The sequence below is a fragment of the Muntiacus reevesi genome, chromosome 2, assembly GCF_963930625.1.
Source record: "Muntiacus reevesi chromosome 2, mMunRee1.1, whole genome shotgun sequence".
NCBI lineage: Eukaryota > Metazoa > Chordata > Mammalia > Artiodactyla > Cervidae > Muntiacus > Muntiacus reevesi.
Window position 1 is genome coordinate 259,867,907 of NC_089250.1, and position 20,812 is coordinate 259,888,718.

The 20,812-nt window shown below is 50.8% G+C and overlaps 1 protein-coding gene across 4 annotated transcripts in view; it reads left to right on the forward strand.

The window, feature by feature from the left end:
- Window positions 1–20,812, forward strand: part of SIPA1L3 (signal induced proliferation associated 1 like 3) — a 251,556-nt gene that overhangs the window by 129,072 nt on the left and 101,672 nt on the right. For all 4 annotated transcript variants that reach the window (XM_065926010.1, XM_065926008.1, XM_065926011.1 and 1 more), the window contains exon 3: window positions 15,829–17,668. In XM_065926010.1, the coding sequence (XP_065782082.1) occupies window positions 16,138–17,668 (1,531 nt within the window). In that variant the 5' untranslated portion in view covers window positions 15,829–16,137. The remainder of the gene's footprint in view (window positions 1–15,828; window positions 17,669–20,812) is intronic.

Below are 20,812 nucleotides of genomic sequence, written 5' to 3' on the forward strand. Positions count from 1 at the left end.
TGCCCTTCGGGGTGGAGATGAGACTGGATATATATACATATATGTATGTATGTATGGTCTCAAGCTGCAGATGTTGGGAACTTGGAATCTGGAAGGAACTTAACAGAGGGATCAGGCAGAGACTGCCGGCCTGGGACACATCCCCCATAGTGAATTAGCACGGGATTGTGACTCAGGGATCCGACATGTGCAGGGCCATGATGTGGCCATCTGTGCATGCATATGTGTAAGAGAGACACACAGAACAAGGACAGGGACATGGAGAGAGGGGAACAGGGACACAGAGGTGGAGCAGAGACAGAAATGTGGGGCAGAGATGCAGACAGACAGGGGTCGAGGGCGCATTGAGACCAGCTCGATGGCTAACTTGCCAGGCGGCTGGTTGGCTAGTTGGTTATCTGGCTGAGTGACTGATTGGTTGCCCTGGTAGTTTTGGCTTGGGGTTTTTTAAATGGACTCAGGAAATCCAGGACTCCCTGGATTATGAGGACTCGCCCAGATCTTGGAGCTGCTGTGGACCTGGGGACAGAGCGGTTGACAGTGGCTGCAGAACATCTGGGTGTATGACCCTCCCCACCCCCATGAAGGTACTTTGAATGTAGCTGCTTTGTCTTCATTTTTTGTGTGTGTGTGTGTGTGTGTGTGTTAATCCTGGATGAGGGTGTATGAGTGCTTTTTAAGCACCATTACTGTGGGGAGTGGGGCCTTAGGTCACCTCGGGCTCCTGCAGCAGTCCGAAAAGGCGACACTGTTAATCCTCTCTGGTCTGTGTTGGGGCCAGTATTTGATCCCAGGAGATCTGGCTCCAGAGCAGGAGCCTAATTTCTGCCATGAAATCACCCAAGAACAGAGGCCAGGCATTTACTGAAGACTCACCATATTCACGGCTTCGTGCCTGCTTTTTAGAAATGACAGTAGTTACAATAGCCATAGAGTCACCCACCTGGGTTCAAGCCCCATCTTGCCTTTTTCCTCACTGGGTGATCTCAGACAGGTAACTTGCCGCTCTGAGCCTCAGTGTTCCTTTCTGTAAAGTGGGGAGAACAGTAAGGCCCTCCCCTAGGAGGCGGTGTGGATTGAGGAGGGCCAGGCGTGAGGCCTGTGCTTCTTAGCAGGGCCACCATTATTACATGTAGCTTAGGGGAATGGACCTTGGGAGCAGGCCTCCAGTCTGGGCTCCGGGCTCCATAAGAGCCAGATTTGGCTCCTTCTTTTGACAGCTTGTACTCATGTGCAGGGATCCCCCGAGTGATCTTGCGGCAGACTCTGGAGTAGTGAGCCAGACCGAGGTTCAGACCCCCGCTCCTCTGACAGTGGGCGTATAATGTCCCCTCTCAGAACCTTGCCTTCCCCATGTTGAAGTGGAGGTGCTGAGAACACTGCCTTCGAGGGTCGTTAGGAAACTTAAGTTCAGTTTTGTGGCAGGTGCTCTGCAGGGAGCCTGCACTCTGGATGGGGGGGGTGGGTAGTTACTGTTGGCAGCTGGGCGCCACCCAGGAAATCAGGGCCCAGCTCTCTGTGTCCCCCTCACCCCCTCCCCGCCCTCTCACCATGGGGAGGCTTCCTAGTGTTCCTGGGGGGTCCACTGCCCACCACCCCCACCGCAGAGCCATCCTCAGGTGAGGACACGCGGAGCCTGGCCCCCCAGGAGCAGGCTGGAAAGAACAGGGCTTTAACAGATGTTCCTTGACGAGGATTCCCTGGCTCTGTTTAATCAAGATTGTCAAATATTGATTTAATCTCCAGGCCCAGCAGATGTGATCTTAGCAGTGGCAATTAGCTGGGATTAGTTAGTAAGTCGGGCTCCACGCTGACAAGACATCATCTTCCAAAGGCAGCCTGACCTGGCCACAGGAGTGAGCCCTGGGAGAGGGGGACAGACTGATATTTAACCACCAGTCCGACCAGCAGTGGCCACGAGAGCAGAGTCAGAAGCAGGGTCCTGGAAGCCCCTGTGGGCCCAGCGTTTTCCGAAACAGTGATCGCGGGAACACTTGGGGTTCAAGGCAGCAGCCGTTGACTGAAAAGCTTCAGTATCAAAATAAACGGCACAGGGACTTTGCTGGTGGTCCAGTGGCTAAGACTCCACACTCCCAATGCAGGGGGGCCCAGGTTCAATCCTTGGTCAGGGCACTAGATCCCACATGCCACAGCTAAGTCCCAGCACAGCCAACCAAATAAATAAATGGGCACGACCACACCAGTGCTTGTGGTGTGACACTGGGTATATAAGTGGGGCGATCCCTTGAGGGGTGTCTGACTCTTGGAGAGGGGCTTGTGCTCCCGATTAACTCTCCCCAGAAGGATCTCCCCCTTGACCACAGAGGCCTCCAACCCGGCTCTATCACTGTCCCCCACTCCTCAAGCCACGCCACAGCTCCTGGGTGGGCCTGGCACGTGTGCCCAGACTCCAGGAAGCATCCTTTTTTAATTGTGCATTTCAAAGTCTCATTTGAAGTGAGCAGGACTGCACCCAGAATTGGAACAAGATGCTCAATCCACATGTGCTTCAGGGAGGTAGTGACACCCTCACCCAACCCACCCGACCCCCCAGGGACTCAGCAGCGAGTGCCCTCCTGGCTCTGGGACCACCAGGAAGGAGGGACTTGTTCAAGGTTGGCTGGCTTCTGAGCCCAGAGGAACCAGAGTTCATTCCAAGGCCACGTTTGGTCCTATTTGTTTGCTTGAGATATTATTATTACATAAATGAAAATGGTAATTTTCATTGTTGTTTAGTCGCTGAGTCGTGTCTGACTCTTTTGTGACCCCTGCATGAACTGTAGCCTGCCAGGCTCCTCTGTCCATAGGATTTCTTTCCCAGGCAAGAACGCTGGAATGGGTTGCCATTTCCTCTTCCAGGGGATCTTCCCGACCCAGGAAATCAAACCCATGTCTCCTGCATGGGCAGGTGAATTCTTTCCCACTGAGCCACCTGCTGATATTTATATATCACTGTGTGCCAGGGTTATTCTAAGTCTCTACGTTCATTAGTTCATAACGTCTCCAAGAGTTATGCCCTATTATTATCTCCATTTTACAGATGGGAAAACTGAGGTATCAGGCGTCTAAGTCACCCGCCCAGGGTCTAACTAAGGGGTAGAGGTGGGAATTGAACCTGAGTGGTCTTTGCTTCTAACCTCTCTGCTGCTGCTGTCACATCAGGAAACATCTCTGATCTCTGCTAATAAGTAAGAAAAGCGGCCATGGAGCTGTTAACTCATTTATTTAAAAAAAGATTCATCTCTGGGTATAAGCACTTACTCCAGCTTAAGCATTTTGGGTAAGTGCTGTTCCCATTTCTCTGGGGAACACACAAGCCTGAGATGGGTGCCGCTTCCTTCCCTCAGAGTGTCTAGGGGCAAGCATCCTGTCAGACCACAGAGGAATCTCCACTTGGAAAGTCGTGTATTTTCAGACTCCATGGCGCTAGAGGCGACGTTATTGTTGTTCAGTCACTCACTTATGTCCGACTCTGCAGCCCCATGGACTGCAGCACACCAGGCTTCCCTGTCCATCACCATCTCCTGGAGCTTGCTCAAACTCATGCCCATTGAGTCAGTGATGCCATCCAACCATCTCATCCTCTGTCGTCCCCTTCTCCTCCCCAGCATCAGGATCTTTTCCAGTGAGTCAGCTCTTCGCATCAGGTGGGCAGAGTACTGAGGTGCGGACTTGTGCTCAATCCAGGGGGCGGGGTGGCTCTTCCATTCTAACCACATCCATCAGGGTGTTTGCGGCGTGGCTTTCGCTCCACCCCCATGTTTCCCTTCCCAGGCTCCAGTTTGAAAACTGAAAACCTAATCCCAGCCTGAGTCGCCCATCGCCTATGCAGTTGTGAGCATTTCCTTATAGACTTTCAGAGAAAGATTTGGAAGAAGACATGCACGACCCGTTCTTTCTAGGATTTGAATTTGAGACAGAGCCTCATAGGAGGAATCTTGAAGAGGGCCTTGAACTTGCATGCTTGTAAAAGTTTATATATAGCCAGGGGGAGAATATTTTGTTTTTTTAAGTTTTCCTTTATCTCCATTCCATTTTACTCCTTAGAAGTAACTGCTTAACAGTTTGACGGATGTCTTCCTAGACACTTTCTTGTCTATTTTATAGGATTTATGTACATACACACTCACACTAACAAAATTTGCCCCCCCCCTTCATTTAAACCTAATGGGGTGATGGGGGGGGATCTTCCCTGGTGGTCCAGTGGTGAAGAATCCGCCTTCCAGGGCAGGGGACGCAGGTTCAATCCCTGGTCCAGGAAGATCCCACATGCCACGTGCTACTAAGCCCGCACACTGTACAGCCCGTGCACCACAGCTAGAGAGTCTGAGCGCTGCAGCAAAGACGCAGCGTGGCCAAATGAAAAACACACCATGCTTTCTAGCTGAGTGACCTTGGGCAAGTCACTAAGCCTGTCTGGACTCAGTTGCATTGATTTGGTTACTTGTTTTTAATATTTATTTATTTGTCTGTGCCAGGTCTTAGTCGCAGCACCCAGCATCTTTGATCCTTGTTGCAGCATGTGGGATCTAGTTCCCTGACCAGGGATCAAACCCAGCCCTGCGTTGGAAGAGAGGAGTCTTAGCCACTGGACCACCGGGGAGGTTCATGCATTGTCTTTAGATGTCTTTGAAGGGCCCTCGGTTAGTCCCTGCCTCTCAGGCCGGTCAGGATGAAATGGGTGAATTATGTAAGCATTTCACCTGGTGCACAGTAAGCACTCCATAAGTAGGAGCCAAGCTCATTCACTTCAGGCCGTGGAGATGATTCCCCTGCCTGACACAGCGCTCCCTCACTGTTTATCAAAGCAACGGCACCTTCCCTGGAGTAAAGGCAGCCAGACACGCTTAACCCATCATCTGCTCCTGGGCACTGGGGCTCTTCCAGCGCTCCCATATCACAGCAGTGGGGCAGTGTGAGCGTGCCTGCGATTGAACCACCTTGAGCCTGTCTGTCAGGGTGCACTGGGGTGAACACCTGAGGGAGAAGTTCCTAGAAGGGGAATTGCTGGATTCAAATACAGCAATATGAGGACTTCCCTGGTGGTCCAGTGGCTAACACCCCATGCTCCCAATGCAGGGGGCCTGGATTCAATCCCTGGTCAGGGAACAAGATCCCACATGTGATAACTAAGAAGTCACATGCTGCAGCTGAGTCCTGGTACAACCAACTAAATAAATATTAAACAACAACCAGTATGCACACCTAAAATTTCAATGTGTAATTCCAATTCGTTCTTCCTATTCATTCAAGAGGAAAAGACCATTAACTGATTTATATCATTAGAAACAGGATGAGCCACTGGGGAACTCTGACCTGTTTGGGTGAAATAGCTCTACATGGCTGCCCTTGCCCATGTGGGGGCTGCCCTTGACTCCTAGGTAGGAACATGGACCCCTCCTGGATGCCTGGGAACATTTAGTTAAAAACACCCATTCAAAAAAAAAAAACACCCATTCATGGGGCTATTTGAGGTTAAATACTAAAGTACAGGTTCTTACCGTGTGATATTATGATATAATAAGAAAAATATTTTGCTCTTCATTCAGGTTTCTGGCACAAGAGCTTATAAAACCCTTGACTGATGTGGGTGATACCATCTCTTTGTTATTCAGGATAAGCTCCTTTCAACCATTACTTGAGTTTATGCTGAAGAGGTGACTCTTGGTGGACCCCTGAATAGCTTCAGGGTGGGCTGGTTGCAAGAGGAACCGGCCACGTGCTTAGAGGGTTGGACCTTTCAATCCCATCCCCTGACCTCTGGGAAAGGGAGAGGGGCTGCAGGTTGAGTTAATCATCAGTGGCCAGTGATTCAGTCAACCCTGCCTTCGTAACGGAATCTCCCGGAAACCCTGAAAAGGAAGGCTCAGAGAGCTTCTAGGTTGATGAGCTCATCCATGTATTGGGAAGGCACCAGACTCCAAACTCCATGGGAACAGAAACTTCTGCACTTGGGACCTTTCTGGGCTTCGTCCTGTGTATCTGACTGTTCATGTGTATCCTTTATAATAAGCCAGTAATAGAAAGTCACACTACTATATATAAAATAGATAACTAATAAGGACTGACTGTATAGCACTGGTGGCTCAGACAGCAAAGAATCTGCCTGCAATGCAGGAGACCTGGGTTCCATCCCTGAGTCAGGAAGGTCCCCTAGAGAAGGGAGTGGCCACCCGCTCCTGTATTCTTGCCTGGAGAATCCCATGGACAGAGGATCCTGGTGGGCTACAGTCCGTGGGGTCACAAAGAGTCGAACACGACTGAGCGACTAACACTATGCCACTGGATAGCACAGGGAGCTCTATTCAGCACTCTCTAATAACCTAAATGGGAAAAGAATCTTTTTAAAAAGGAAGTAGTGTTTCCCGGAGTGCTGTGAGCTATTATCACACATGATGGAGCTTGAGGAAAGGCTCTTGGGAACCCCTGATCTATAGCCAAGTCGGACAGAAGTGTGGGTAACCTGGGGACCTGCTTCTTGCTGTTGGGGTCTGAGGTGGGGACAGTCTTCTTGGACTGAGCCCTTCACTTTTGGGGTCTGCACTAACTAGCAGGTAGTTAGTCTGAGGACTGAGCTAAGTTGTAGGACATCCAGTTGAAGAGTTGCTTGGTATGGAAAACCCAAACATTTGGTGTCAGAACTGTTGAGAGTACAGAACAGATCACAGTAGTATATGGCTATGGCCAAGGCCCTGCTTCTCGTTCTTTGGGCTGATGGAGCAGAGCCTCTGCTGTGATAACTTCCTAATGAGATTTCTGAGAATCCCATCCATCTTGTTTCCTAGGGGAGCTCTAAAGCAGTCCTGTGTTTGCTCAGATTTTCAATAAAGTGGGGAAAGATATAGGAGGAAGAAAACAGACTCCTAATCTGAAATCTGCTGAGCTGTTGCTGACATTCTAGAGCTTTGTCCTTATGAATTGATTCTGAAGATACATGTGTCACTCATGTATTCACACAGCACACCCGTGGGACCTGCTGTATCTTTTATCGAGAGTGGAGCGGGGAAGGTACGGGACTGTTGAGGTTTGCATCCCAGCTGCCCCACTTGCCAGCTTGTGACTTGACCATGTTACCCTTGCCTCATCTGTAACATGGGCATGCTAGGGTCCCTGTTTAATAGGATAATGATAACACACAAATTAATACACCCCACGAGGGTAGCTCCACATGTAATCCATCAGAACTCATAGTGTTAGCCTTATTGTTACAAACATCACCACCATATTATCCTTCCCCTCTTCCCAACCCACGTAGCAGGAACACATATGTTAGATTCCAGTCCACCGCAGACTTGGAACTGTTCAAGGCCTGAGAAGGACAGAAGATATTCAGAGGCTTAAAAATTCAGTGTACTTGGGACTTCCGTGGTGGTCCAGTGGTTAAGACTCCACCTTCCCAGTGCAGAGGGCCCAGGTTCCATCCCTGGTCAGGGAGCTAGATTCCACGTGCCACAACTAAAATCCAGCACAAATAAATAAATGTATCTTTAAAAATCCAGTGGGCTAACTCTTGTAGGTGAGTGTGTGTGCAGCCCAGACCCCAGAGAGCTCAGCCAGGGGAGGACAGAGGTGAACCCTGCCTGGGGTGTGGAAGAGCTGGCAGAAGGAAGCCATGGTGGGCCAGCAACACCGGCGCTGAGGGGTGTGAACTAGGCTCCCTGGAGCAGCAGTCCTCTGCAATACCTCCTGCAGTCGTTCCCAGTGCCCTTCAGACCAGTGCTGTGTGCTTGGTTGCTCAGCTATGTCTGTTTTCGACCCCATGTACTATAGCTCACTAGGCCCCTCTGTCCATGGCCTTTCTGAGGCAGGAATCCCGGGGTGGGTTACCATTTTGTCCTCCAGAGGATCTTCCAACCCAGGGATCGAACCCGTGTCTCCTGAGTCTCCTGCATTGGCAGGCTGATTCTTTACCCCTGAAGCCACCAAGGACGCCCTCTTCAGACCAGTAATCGCCACCAAAGGTGATCCTCTCGGCAGCATCCAGCCCTGTGGACCCCCTGGTCCTCCCCAGACCACCTCCCCCTCCGGGCCCCCCTGCATCACACTTGCCCTCCTGCCCCTCGGCCTGAGCCCCCGGGGACCGGGGTGCTCACTCCCTCTGGCGTTTGCGGCCTCTCGAGGCCTGACATCAGACCCTCCTCTCTCTGCTGTCTGCATTTCTCCCCCTGTCCTCGGCCCTGGCTGCGTACTGGAGTCAGCTGCAGAGCTCTTAAAAGACGCTCATGCCTGGGCCCCACCGCCAGCCAGGTGATTCAGACACTCTGAGGAAGGAATGGGAACACCTGTATTTTTACAAAGCTCCCCGGGTGCCTCTAATGGACAGCTCGGGGGGAGAACCATGACCTCGGACAACCCCTTGTACACAGCCTCTCCCAGCTTCCCTGCCCGGACACGTCAGCCTTGCTCATCAGCCCACCTGGAACAAAACAGGCACCCTCTCTTAGTGCTGACCCCCATCAGAGGGCACCCCCTCTCTGAGCCTCCAGGGTAGGGCCTCCTCCCACCCTGTCCCAGCACTGACTCCTTTATATGACTGACTCCCCTTTGAAGTTCCCTTGTTTTCTGTCTTTGTTTACTCATTCCTCTGGCTTCCTCCTACTGGAAGTACATTCTTAAAAGAAGGCGTGGTCCATCCTCTATCTTCAGTTCCTGCAACAGCAGCACATAGCAGTAGATGCTTTAAAAAATTTATTGACTAAATTAACCGATTTGAAATGTTTGTGGAATGAATGAGTTACACACGCCTAGTGAATGTTGATGAGTGAGGGATTTTTAAATTTGTATTTGATACTGGAATATAGTTGATTAACAATGTTATGTTAGTTTCCGGTGTACAACGAAGTAATTCACTTTTACATAAACATGTGTCTGTTCTTTTACAAATTCTTTTCCCATTTAGGTTATTAGAGAGTATTTATCACAGAGTTCCCTGTGCTGTACAGTAGATCCTCACTGGTTATCTGTTTTAAATATAGCAGTGTGTCCATGTCAATCCCAAACTCCCTAACTCTCCCTCCTCCCCAGCTCTTCCCCCTCATAACCATAACTTCATTCTCTAAGTCTGTGAATAGGTTTCTTTTTTGTGAATAAGTTCATTTGTATCATTTTTTAGATTCCACCTCTAAGTCTTTGTCTGACATACTTCACTTAGTATGATCTCCAGGTTCATCCATGTTACTGCATTGGCCTTATTTCATTCTTTTTAGTGGCTGAGTAGTATTCCATTGTATATATTAGCAAATACCACATCCTCTTTATCCATTCTTCTGTCAATGGACGTTCAGGTTGCTTCTATGTCTTGGCTGTTGTAAACAGCCCTGCAGTGAACATTGGAGTGCATGTATCCTTCTGAACCATGTTTTTCTCCAGATACATGTCCAGGAGTGGGTTAGCTGGATCATATGGTATTTCTGGTTTTTGTTTCTTAAGGAACCTCCATACTGCTCTCCATAGTGGCTGCACCAGTTTACGTCCTCACCAACAGTGTAAGAGAATTCCCTTTTCTCCACAGTGAATAAGTTTTTAGTACTTTAAGAATGTGGTAGATACTTGTTGTGTGAGTGAATGAATGAATAAGTTTTAAGAACTAGTTCTTACTGGTCAAATGAATGACTTGTATATGCCAGAAATGACTGAATCACCAGTTGTTATAGATGTTTTGTTGTTGTTTCGTCATGTAACTAAAAATGTCCGAAGGTAGAATAGACTTGGCTCCAGGTTCAGGCTTGATGTTGAGACTCACATAGTGATTATAAGCCCCCAGGTTGGCTGTAACCTATGCCCCTTTCACAAACGATTCTCCCTTCATGATCACAAGATGGCTACAGTGATTCCATCCTTCACATCCTTTCCTACTTGGGGTAAGAGGAGAAAGCACAGTCTTCAGCCCCAGCATTTCTAGCAAAGCCATCACGAAGTCTGTGGTTCTGTTTGGGTCATGGGATTTTGTTCCTGACCTTGAGAAGAAGCCCTCCTCTAGCCCATTGGATGGAGATTAGAGGAGGCAGATTCTCAAAGGGAAGTCTGGGCTGTTGTTAGAAAAAGAAGTCATGGAGCAGACTATAAATGTCTTAACACCGGAAGACTTGTGTTTTTCCCTTCTGGTCTGCCCTGTGAGGTTCTGGTAGACATTGTGGCCCTGCTCTGCAGGGCCCTTTAGAACCAAGATGCTGGGGCCATGGTGCTAGCCTGTTGGTCTGCCGTGCTAGCCGCCAGGCTTTGGGGGCCTGATAAGGAAGTGTCTTCTCAGCTCCAAGTTAGTTCCCCAGCATCTCACAAATGACAGTCTGGGAGCATTTAAACAGATACACCATAAGTTGCCTGCAGACCTAACACAGTCTACCTAACAGACCGTGATGATTTCAGGGGACCAGTGTGGCCAGCCCCAGACATAAGTCCTCCCTGGCCCAAGGACAACCAGAATAGTCACAGATCTCGCTTCACCAGCTTCTCTGGCAAATAGAGTGGCCATAGTGACCACATTCTGGTCAATGAAACATAAAAGAAAGTCTGTGGAGGTAGGGGCAGTGTTCTGGCAAACGTCCTCATTCCTGGTTAGAGCAGATAGGTAAGAAGAACACTCTTACATCATCTTTTCTTTAGCCTTTGCCAATAGTGCGGCGAGAAGCATGACTGTAGCTGCCAGCTTGTGACCATGAGGCCACAGTCAAAGATGCAAGCCAGCTGCACACTGCCGGACAGTGGGGAAGGGGGAGGATAGAGAAAGCGCCTGACATCATTCACCTGGCCCAAGCTGCCTCCTTCTTCCATGAGATGATGAAATGTCTTCATTGCCCAAGACACCACTGGGTGATAGCATTCAGTTCAGTTCAGTTCAGTTCAGTCGCTCAGTCGTGTCCGACTCTTTCCGACCCCATGAATCGCAGCATGCCAGGCCTCCCTGTCCATCACCAACTCCTGGAGTTTACTCAAACTCATGCCCATCGAGTCGGTGATGCCATCCAGCCATCTCATCTGCCATTACTTGCAGCCAAATTCCTCCCACCTGACTCACCCATTGTCACTTGCTTCTCCTTGTGCCACTGCTTGGACCCCGTTTGTTCTCCTCTGCCACTCATGGCTGCCTTCTTTGCTCACAGCACCGCATATTCGTCAAGGTCCTCAAATGCCAGCAGCAGAAGCCTGACTTAACAGTCTTGGGCAGAAGCAGATTTATTGTGCCTCATAGAATCAAAAGGGGGCCAGAGGGGCAATCGTAGAAAGCGGGCAGGAGCCAAGCAATCCTGAAAGGATCTCAGGGACTTCCCTGGTGGTCCAGTGGCAAGATTCCATGCTCCCAGTGCCAGGGGCCTGAGTTTAAATTCCTGGTCAGGGAACTAGATCCCACATGCTGTAACTAAAAGATCCTGCATGCCACAGTGAAGATTGAAGATCCTGTGTGCCACAACTAAGACTAGGTGCAGCCAAGTAAACAAGTACATATTTTTAAAAAAGAAAGAAAAGAACCCAAGCATCCCTTGCAACTCACATGCAGGAAAAGCCAGATCCATATTCCCTATCACTGCAGGACACCCTCCAGCCTTTCATGCTCTGCTGAGGTCCTGTACCCACCCACACCCCACCCACACCCCCATCCCTGTGCACTTCTGTCATTGGGGGAGGGGGAAGAGCTCCTCCAAAGAGACGCGAAGGAATGGTGATAATAGCAGGGACCCTGAACTAGAGAGTATTACTCTCAGTTTACAGATTAAAACTGAGCCGTGGTTTCAGTGACTAGTCCATGGCACAGCAGTGTCTGAACCCAGGCAGGCTGGCGCTCAGGCTGTGAGCATCCCCGTCAGGGTGATCAGAGGGCATTTAGGCAGAGGGAGCTCGACAAAGGCAGCTGGAACGGGACCTGTGTGCACTGGCCCCTGAGTCCCAGGGAGGCTGCGGGGATCACACACTCAGTCTGGGAACGTCACGGGGAGACGCAGCGGCACCTGCTCAGGGAGGGATTTGTGCAGAGAGACTGGGGCCTCGAGAACATCTGTGTGTTTTCACAGAGCAAAGCGAATTGGGGGTTTCTGACTGAGCGGGAACAAAATGCCATCAGCAAAGCCCATCTGTCAGAGGTGTTTGCATAAGCAAGTCAGGGTTGCTTTGCGGCCACTGTTTTTTTTCCCAACCAGCCCAAACGGGGCCTCTGAAGACTGATCTTCTGAACCCTGTCAGGCTGACCCCAGGACACAGCCGGGCTGCTGAGCGCTGCCAGCCTGGACCCCCAGCCTGGCCTGGGACCTGGGGCCCAGCAGAGTATGGGACTGCCTTCAGGCCCGCATTGCGGGCAAAGCTGAAGACCAGTCACATAAAGTCACAAACCAGCAGCCTCTGCTCGAATCCGGCCCACATGCTGACTTTTTCAGCCGTCCTGGTGATGTGTGTTGTAATACTATTGAGAGGTATTCTGTTGACTAGGAATACAGGCAAGTAATCCAAACAGTCGCCAGCAGTGTGCAGGGAAAAATAAGGCTCCTTCCCACCCCTTCTTCAAAAACTCAGATCCTGGTGATACACGGGCCTCCCAGGTGGCACAGTGGTAAAGAATCCACCTGCCAATGCAGGAGATGCGGGTTCGATCTCTGGGTCAGGAAGATCCCCTGGAGAAGGAAATGGCAACCCACTCTAGTATGCTTGCTTGGGAAATCCCATGGACAGAGGAGCCTGGTGGGCTACAGTCCATGGGGTCACAAAGAGTCAGACATGACTGAGCATGGGGATACATAGTAGCTCACATTCTTTTGGGGAGGAAGACGAGGGATAAATCAGAGAAATAAGTACTGAGGAAAATACATGAAGCAGGGGAGGGAGGGGGCTGGGAGTGGAGGAAAAAGATACCCAATCTCCCTCCCCAGAGGCAATCACCATGAGCGGTTTCTTGAAAATCCTTTTAGAGGTCATCTCTGCATATTAATTTGTTGCTGTTATAGCTGCTGATTTTGTTTTTTCAAACTGGGAGATGTTGCATAGAGTTCCAGACTTCCGGTTTGTCTTGGAAAAACCCCATGATCAGGCATTCACATTCCTGCAAAGCTCAGTTGCAGGAGCTGAGGCCCACCTGCCTCTTCAGAAGACATTTCTCCTGGCCAGGTCACTACAGCTTCACCTGGCCTCCATCTCCTTTAACCAGCCCAGCCCTGGGGAGTTTACACTTTCTCGCTCCTTCTCTACCCCGTCCCCTGTGTACCTTCCTGCAGCTTCTTCAGGAATGCTCTCCTGCTCTTGAGGAACCAAGAAGAGGGTGCCCTTTTGCTCCTCACCTCACACCTCTCCCCTCACCTCGTTTTCATTTTCTCGGAGGTTACAGGCTCCCCTTAGGAGGCTTCCCAGGTGGCGCAGTGGTAAAGAACCCGCCAGTCAATGCAGGCTTGATCCTTGGGTTGGGAGGAGCCCCTGGAAGAGGGCATGACAACCCACTCTAGTAGTCTTGCCTGGAGAATTCCATGGACAGAGGAGCCTGGCGGACTGCAGAGTCCAAGAGTCGGACACGACTGGAGTGACTTAGCACTCATAGGCTTCCCTCACTGTTTTACTCCGTGAATCTGCTTCATGCTTCCCGCTCGCTCCCTCTCTGCCAGCCAACTCCATCCCTCTGGGCAGGAGTTGTGAAATGCTTCCTGCACGTGTGTGTGCATGTGAGCACACACTCACACTCTCACACAGGAGGCCTTCAACTTCCTCACTCAGAAAGCACGCATAGTCACCGACCACAGTGGCTGTGTCCAGCTCCACATTCTCAGGGACAGAAAAGCTGCGGTCCCCTTGAGTCAGATGCTGACCCAGCACTCTGCCGCCTGTAGAGAGTCAGTTCAGTTGGCAGGAGGAAAGGGCACAGCTGCTGGGCCAAGCAGCAGGTTTTGCCACAGGCCGTGATCCACTTTCCCTTTCCTTCCCCACTGAGGGTTTCATCTTCCAGAAGCTCAAGGTAGAGACAAACAGAAGTGATCCTGCAGAGGACTTTATGTTGCCGGGCAGAAGAAGGATGAATTTCCTTTCCCCAGAGGTCTGCAAGCCAGGATGCACATATACATCAAGTTAGATAGAAGCTCTCTGTTCGCTCATTCGTACACTAAAAGAGTGAGCAAGGGTCCCAGACACTGTTCTGGGAACTGGGGCTACTTCAGTGAACAACAGAGACACCCCTGCCATTCTGGAGTGGAGATGGTCAGTAAATAGATAATGAGCAAAGTAATTTCAGTTAGTGGTAACTTCCAAGGAAAAAGAAGAAAGGGTGACAGAGAAAGGCTTTGAGGGTGGTTTTGGAAGGCTTCATTAAAGAGTGAATGTCAAATGAGGGAACCGGCCTGGTGAAAAACTGAAGAAGGATTCCTCGTGTATCCCGGATGGGGCTGGATGTGTTAGAAGAACAGACAAGAAGACCAGTGTGATGGGATCTTAGGGCTAGGGAGAGGCATCAGAGAGACTGGCCAGTCCTGTGGGGTTGGTGAGCCAGCAGGAGCAATTTAGATTTTATTCTAATAAATTAGAAGCTACTGGGGATATCTCAGTGAAGTAGTGATGGGAACTGATCTACTGGCTCTCAGACTATCTAGTAATCACAAAGATTTCCAGAGACAGTCCCTCCAAAAAATCCACCAGTGCTCATGGTGATTCCTCCATCTTTTTCACTTCCTTTCTGGTGGGTGAATGGTCAGGTGGACTGGAGAACAGACCGACAACAGTGCAGCCTCTGCATACAGCCACCAGTAGACAGGACTCATGGTGGGAGGCAGGGGGCACAGGGGAACATGTTCGGACACTGCAGAGAATAGCCAGCAGATCCTGAAAGTGGGAAATTCTGTGAGACAAGTGACCCTATTCCTTCCAGAAGTAAATATCATCAAGATGGGGAGGGAGAGGTGTAGAGTAGCAGAGACCTGAGGAATATAATCTGCCAGACCAGAGCAAAGATATTGTTTTGATCCTGATTTGAGCAAACCACCTCTCAAAAGACACTGCTGAGATGATGGGGGGGAAATGTAATTCAGTTGGGGTATTACCTGACCTTAAAGAATTCTTATGTATCTAGATGGTTGTGACAAAGATGAAAGTGAAAAAGTGAAAGTGTTAGTCACTCAGTCATGTACAACTCTTTTGCAGCCCTATAGACTGTAGCCTGCCAGGCTCCTCTGTCTATCGGATTTCGCAGGCAAGAGTATTGCAGTGGGTAGGCATTCCCTTCTCCAGGGGATCTTCCCAACCCAGGGATCAAACCCAGTTCTCCTGCATTGAAGGCAGATTCTTTACCATCTGAGCTACCAGAGAAGCCCCTATAATAAAGGTATCATGGTTATTTTTTTTGAAGGCCTTATCACCTAGAGATACAAGCTAAAGTATTTATAGGTGACATGGCCTGATGTCTGGGATTTACTCTAAAATATCCTGTCAAAGGGCTTCCCTGGTGGCTCAGTGGTAAAGAATTCATCTGCCAATGCAGGAGACTCAGGTTCAATCCCTGGGTTGGGAAGATCCCCTGGAAGGAAATGGCAACCCAATCCAGTATTGTTGACTGGGAAATACCATGGACAGAGGAGCCTGGCGGGCTACAGTCAATGGGGTCGCAAAGAGTCAGACACAGTTGAGAGACTGAACAATAGCAGTCCTGTCAAAGACAACGTGGAGGAGTAGGGGAACAGACGCAAGGAATGAGAAATAGTTAATGGTGTAGAAGCTGGTGGGGTGGGTCATGGTGTTCTTCTCTCTGCTTCTGGGTACGTTTGACAATGTCCATAATAAAAATTGTTTTTGTTTTTTAATAAGTTGAAAAAATAAGTCATTCTGTGGCAGCAGTAACCTCACATCTCACTTCCCTCTTTTTTCCCTTTTCAGCATGGCAGGGAAGGCCCCCCTGCAGCCCGCCGGCCCTCACACATAACTGCTGCTCCCTCTGCCCTGCTGACCCACTCAAGTCTGGAGGCCCGGGGACAGCGCCTGCCTCGAGAGGTTGTCCAGGCACCGCTGTCCACAGCGATGGTGGAGAATTGGACTCCACAGGCTCACAACCTTCCCGTCAGGCTTCAGGGGCCAGCAGCCTTCATCCTAGGACTGGTGGCCCTGAACAATGGCTGAGGGCCAGGGGACCCCATAAAGTTAGTCTACAGCTTTCAGGGGCCAGCAGCAATCCAGTGCCCGTGGACTATGACCACCTATCGGCCCATCCCCAGTGATGGTGTGGACCTGGCAGCCGGCTGCGGGGCCAGGGCGGCCGATGTCCTGCCCGGGCCGCACACCGGGGACTACGCTCCCTTGGGATTCTGGGTGCAGAACGGCAGCGTGCCCCAGCCCGTGGGCGAGAGCACGGTCAGCGCCGCCACCCGGCCCAGCCCCACCACCCCCGCCATGCCCAAGATGGGCGTGCGCGCCCGGGTGGCCGACTGGCCGCCCAAGCGGGAGGCCCTGAGAGAACAGAGCAACCCCAGCCCCTCCCTGGACGCAGATGGCACGAAGGCCACGAAGGCGGCCCATGCCATGAGGAGCGTACAACAGAACGGACAGCCCCCCGCCGGTACCCCTACGCCGGCTTCCTCAGGGTCCAAAGCCTTGCACCGACTCGCCAGGAGGCGGTCTAAGGATGTGGAGTTCCAGGATGGGTGGCCCCGGTCCCCCGGCCGGGCCTTCCTCCCGCTGCGGAACCGCAGCAGCAGCGAGATCACCCTCAGCGAGTGCGACGTGGAGGACACGGCGGAGCCCCGGGCGGCCCGCCACACGGGGGCGCTGCCGCTCTTCCGCGAGTACGGAAGCACGTCCTCCATCGACGTGCAGGGCGTGCCCGAGCAGAGCTTCTTCGACATCCTCAACGAGTTCCGCAGCGAGCAGCCCGAGGCCCGGGGCACGCCGAGCCTCACCGAGCTCCTGCGGGCCGATCCCGGTCCCCACGTCTCGGGGGGCGGCGGCGGCGCAGCCAAGGGGGAGGCCCGCAACGGGCAGCCCGCCAAGGACAGCCTGCTGCCGCTGCAGCCCCTGAAGGAGAAGGAGAAGGCCCGTAAGAAGCCCGCGCGGGGCCTGGGCGGCGGGGACCAGGTGGACTCGTCCATCTTCCGGAAGCTGCGGAGCAGCAGAGCCGACGGCGAAGCGGCCCGGTGCTCCGGGGAGGCCGAGGACGGCCGGAGCCCCCCGGAGGCCAGCCGGCCGTGGGTCTGCCAGAAGAGCTTCGCCCACTTCGATGTGCAGAGCATGCTGTTTGACCTCAACGAGGCGGCGGCCAACCGGGCGTCCACGGCCCAGCGGCGAAACACGACCACCGGGGCCTCGGCCGCCTCGGCCATGGCGTCTCTGACGGCGTCGCGGGCCCACAGCCTCGGCGGCCTGGACCCCGCCTTCACCAGCACGGAGGACCTGAACTGCAAGGAGAACCTGGAGCAAGACCTGGGCGACGACACCAGCAACGACCTGCTGCTCAGCTGCCCGCACTTCCGCAACGAGATCGGCGGCGAGTGCGAGCGCAACGTGAGCTTCTCGCGGGCGGCCGCCTGCTCCCCAGGCGGAGGCGGGGGCGGCGGCGAGGTCCGCCCGCCGGAGCCCACCCTGAGCGCCTACCGCACCAACGCCAGCATTTCGGTGCTGGAGGTGCCCAAGGAGCAGCAGAGGACGCAGAGTCGCCCGCGGCAGTACAGCATCGAGCACGTGGACCTGGGCGCCCGCTACTACCAGGACTACTTCGTGGGCAAAGGTGACGTGGGGGGGCGGGCGGGCGGGTGGGTTGGTGGGACACTGCTTGTTTCTGAGACGCTCACTGCTCATTCATTCTCTGTTTGCCTCCTGCCTGGCAGGGAGGATGCAGCAAGAGGCAAGACCTACAGAGAGGGACTGGGGGGACGCAGTGAGCCCCGCCTCATGACACATGCTTCACACTTTGAGCTGTAGGAGGCAATAGATAGACATTAGTTCAGCAAGTATGTACTGCGTTCAACTACGTGTCAGGCACTTTCTAGAGCCAAGATATACAATATTGGCCAGCTTAAAGCAAAAACCTTGTCTTCCTAGCTTTCAGTGTCTTAGTGGGGTAAGACAAGCAATTATACTAGATAAATATATAAAGTATATAAGGGGTCATGAGTTGGGAATTGCAGTAGAGAAAAGTAAAACAGAGAGGCAGGGAAACTGTCAGTATTGGGGGATGCGTTTTCAATAAGGAATGGTCAGGGAGGACTTTCTAGGTGGGTCCCCTTTGAGTACTGGGCTGAAGAAGGTGAGGGAGGGAATCTTGTGGAGATTGGAGACACTGTTCCTAGCATGGGAAACAAGTACAAAAGTTATGGAACACTGGGGGAATAGGATGGAGGAATAGGGGAATAGGCTGGGACAGAGTGTGTGATGGAGGGTGAAAGGAGACAAGATCACATGGGATTTTTGTGAGCCAAATCCTCACAAAAGTGAGGACTCTCACTTTTACCCTAAGTGAAATGGAGCCACAGGAAGATTCTGAGCAGGAGAGGGCCTTGATCTGACTCAGGTGTTAATAGCTTCCCTCTGGGGAAGGAAGCTGTAGGGGCAGAGGAGCAGGGAGACCCAGGAGGAGTCTACTGCAATAGTCCAGGCAGGAGATGGTGATGGGCAGGTCTAGGATGGGAGTCCAGGAGTGAAGAGGAAGCAGGCAGGTTCTGGATCCCCTCGGAAGGTGGAGCTGCTGATGTTTGGAGGGTGTTAACATGGGGATCATACATGGTTAAACTCACTGATGCTGATGAGGCAATCCTCAGAGGCAACAGAACATAGTGCAAAGACCACAAATCCAGGCAGCCAGAGAGACCAGGCAGGAGACAATAGAGGGAGGCAGGCCAGGCAGGGGCTGTGCAGAGGGGAACTCCTGTTCACTGTTGTCATCCAGGAAGTGTAGACAAACCCAGTGTTGCCATCCTTTCTATTATTAGATAATTATAGAATATAATTATCTAGATAATTCTAGATTCTCCTGAAATTCAGATTTTTTGAATATGGATTCTCCTATGTCAATTCAAAATTGCTTGTAATTGCTAGTAACAGGCTTAAACAACATAATTTATTTTTCTCCGAATAAAAATGTCTAGAGATGTGCACCTCAGGTATGGTTACTCCTCAGCATCAGTGGAATGCCAGCCTTAGTGCATTAGCCTCCAAGCCCTCAGAGTGATCTCCTGATGCTCAAGATGGCTGCCTGAGTTCCAGCCATCCTATCCATGTTTCCAGGCAAAGAGAAGGAGGAAAGGATTCAGACAGAATAACAGATTTCCTGTCAAGTCAGCACCCCTCCCCTACCTTTTTATTAAGTCAGCCCCTTTTAAGACGAGCATTCTCGTCTGCTTCTGTTTATTGGCCACTCCAGTCTGCAAGGCAAGCTGGGAAATGTTGGTAAGACATAGACTCTCTCTTTTCTTCCTCCAAGAACAGAGAGTTTCTCTTAAGAAGAAGGGAAGAATAGGTAATGAATAGGCAGCTAGTACTCCGCAGCTAGTACTCCACAGCAACTAATTTAAAATTTTTTGTAAAGCAGTATCCTAGTCAAACGCAACTAATGTCATCCCTCTGGGTCATCCCTCTGTCTAGAGTACAGTCTCTGGCGCTCCACCAATGTTGGAGTCAGAAAGCCTTGGGCTTGGGATGTATGTTTCATAACTTATTAGCTACGTGACATATTTTACCCCTTGGACTCTCTGTCCTCGTGTGAGGAACAGAGATGATTGTAGCAGCGTCATGTGCCCAGAAAAAAAGTGACACAGAGATTGGAAATTAAAGGATGAAAAAAAAATATTCAGACAGTGCTAATCAAGAGAAAGCCGGTGAGGCAACATCAGTATCACACGAAACAGACTTCAGGGCTAACAGCATTTGTTAGAAGAACCAAAAGGACCGTTTCATGTAGATTTTTTAAAAATTTACCAGGAAACTCTGATAGTTGTGTACCTGGTAACCTGATTGAGGGGTATATAAATAAAAAACTAATACAGCTACAGGAAGACATGAACAAACCCACAACCCATGGGAGAGGTTGGCAGGATCTCTGTTTGAAATGTATAAACCTAGTGGCCAGAATATTCTGCTGAGGGGACTTGAAAAATCTGGTTTTGCATTTATATTATATTAATTTTCTACCTAACCAGCAGAGAACACATTCTTTTCATTTAACACATAGAAATACCTACACGGAAGGACTGTGGTAAGGATCAAAGAAGACTGTACATCAAAACACTCAGTTCTTCGTCAGGCAGGTAGTAAGTACTTATCATGGAGCTTTCAAAAGGAGCTGTTTTCTTTCAAAAAATAATTTCTTTGTAGCTCTGGAAGCTCAGAAATGTTAGTCATTGGTCAGTGTTTATTGAGTGCTTAGTCTATTCTAGGACCTCAAGGGTACTGGGTATGCATTGGTGGAAAGCAAAATAGCCCCTGCCAATGTTTTGGGGATAGATTGATATCTGTGAAGCACATTTATTCTGTTCTCTGACCAGTTGGGGAGATTGTCTAACCCACTGCAGGTGCTGTTCTGATTGGGACCATTAATTAACGTTATTTGAGCTTTAGATAAGCCTTTAATTCACCAAGAGCATCTCATGAGACTAGGAACCCTCTTTTAAACATGGAAAGCACTGGAATGGGAAGAAATTTCTTGCGGTGTGTAGATGCCGGCTTCGTGGACTGAAGCTGAGACAGACTGCTGGTGGTCATGCACCAGGAGCAGGAGGTACTTGGGTTAGACACAGGAAGAACTGTTTGCCTGGAAAAATTGTAAGACAGCAGCATTTTTTTTTTTTTAAAGCAGAGACAGCTGTCATTTCGGAGAGAGAACAAATGACTTTCTCCATGACTCGTTAAAGCTCAGTCACCATAAGAAAAAAAAAGA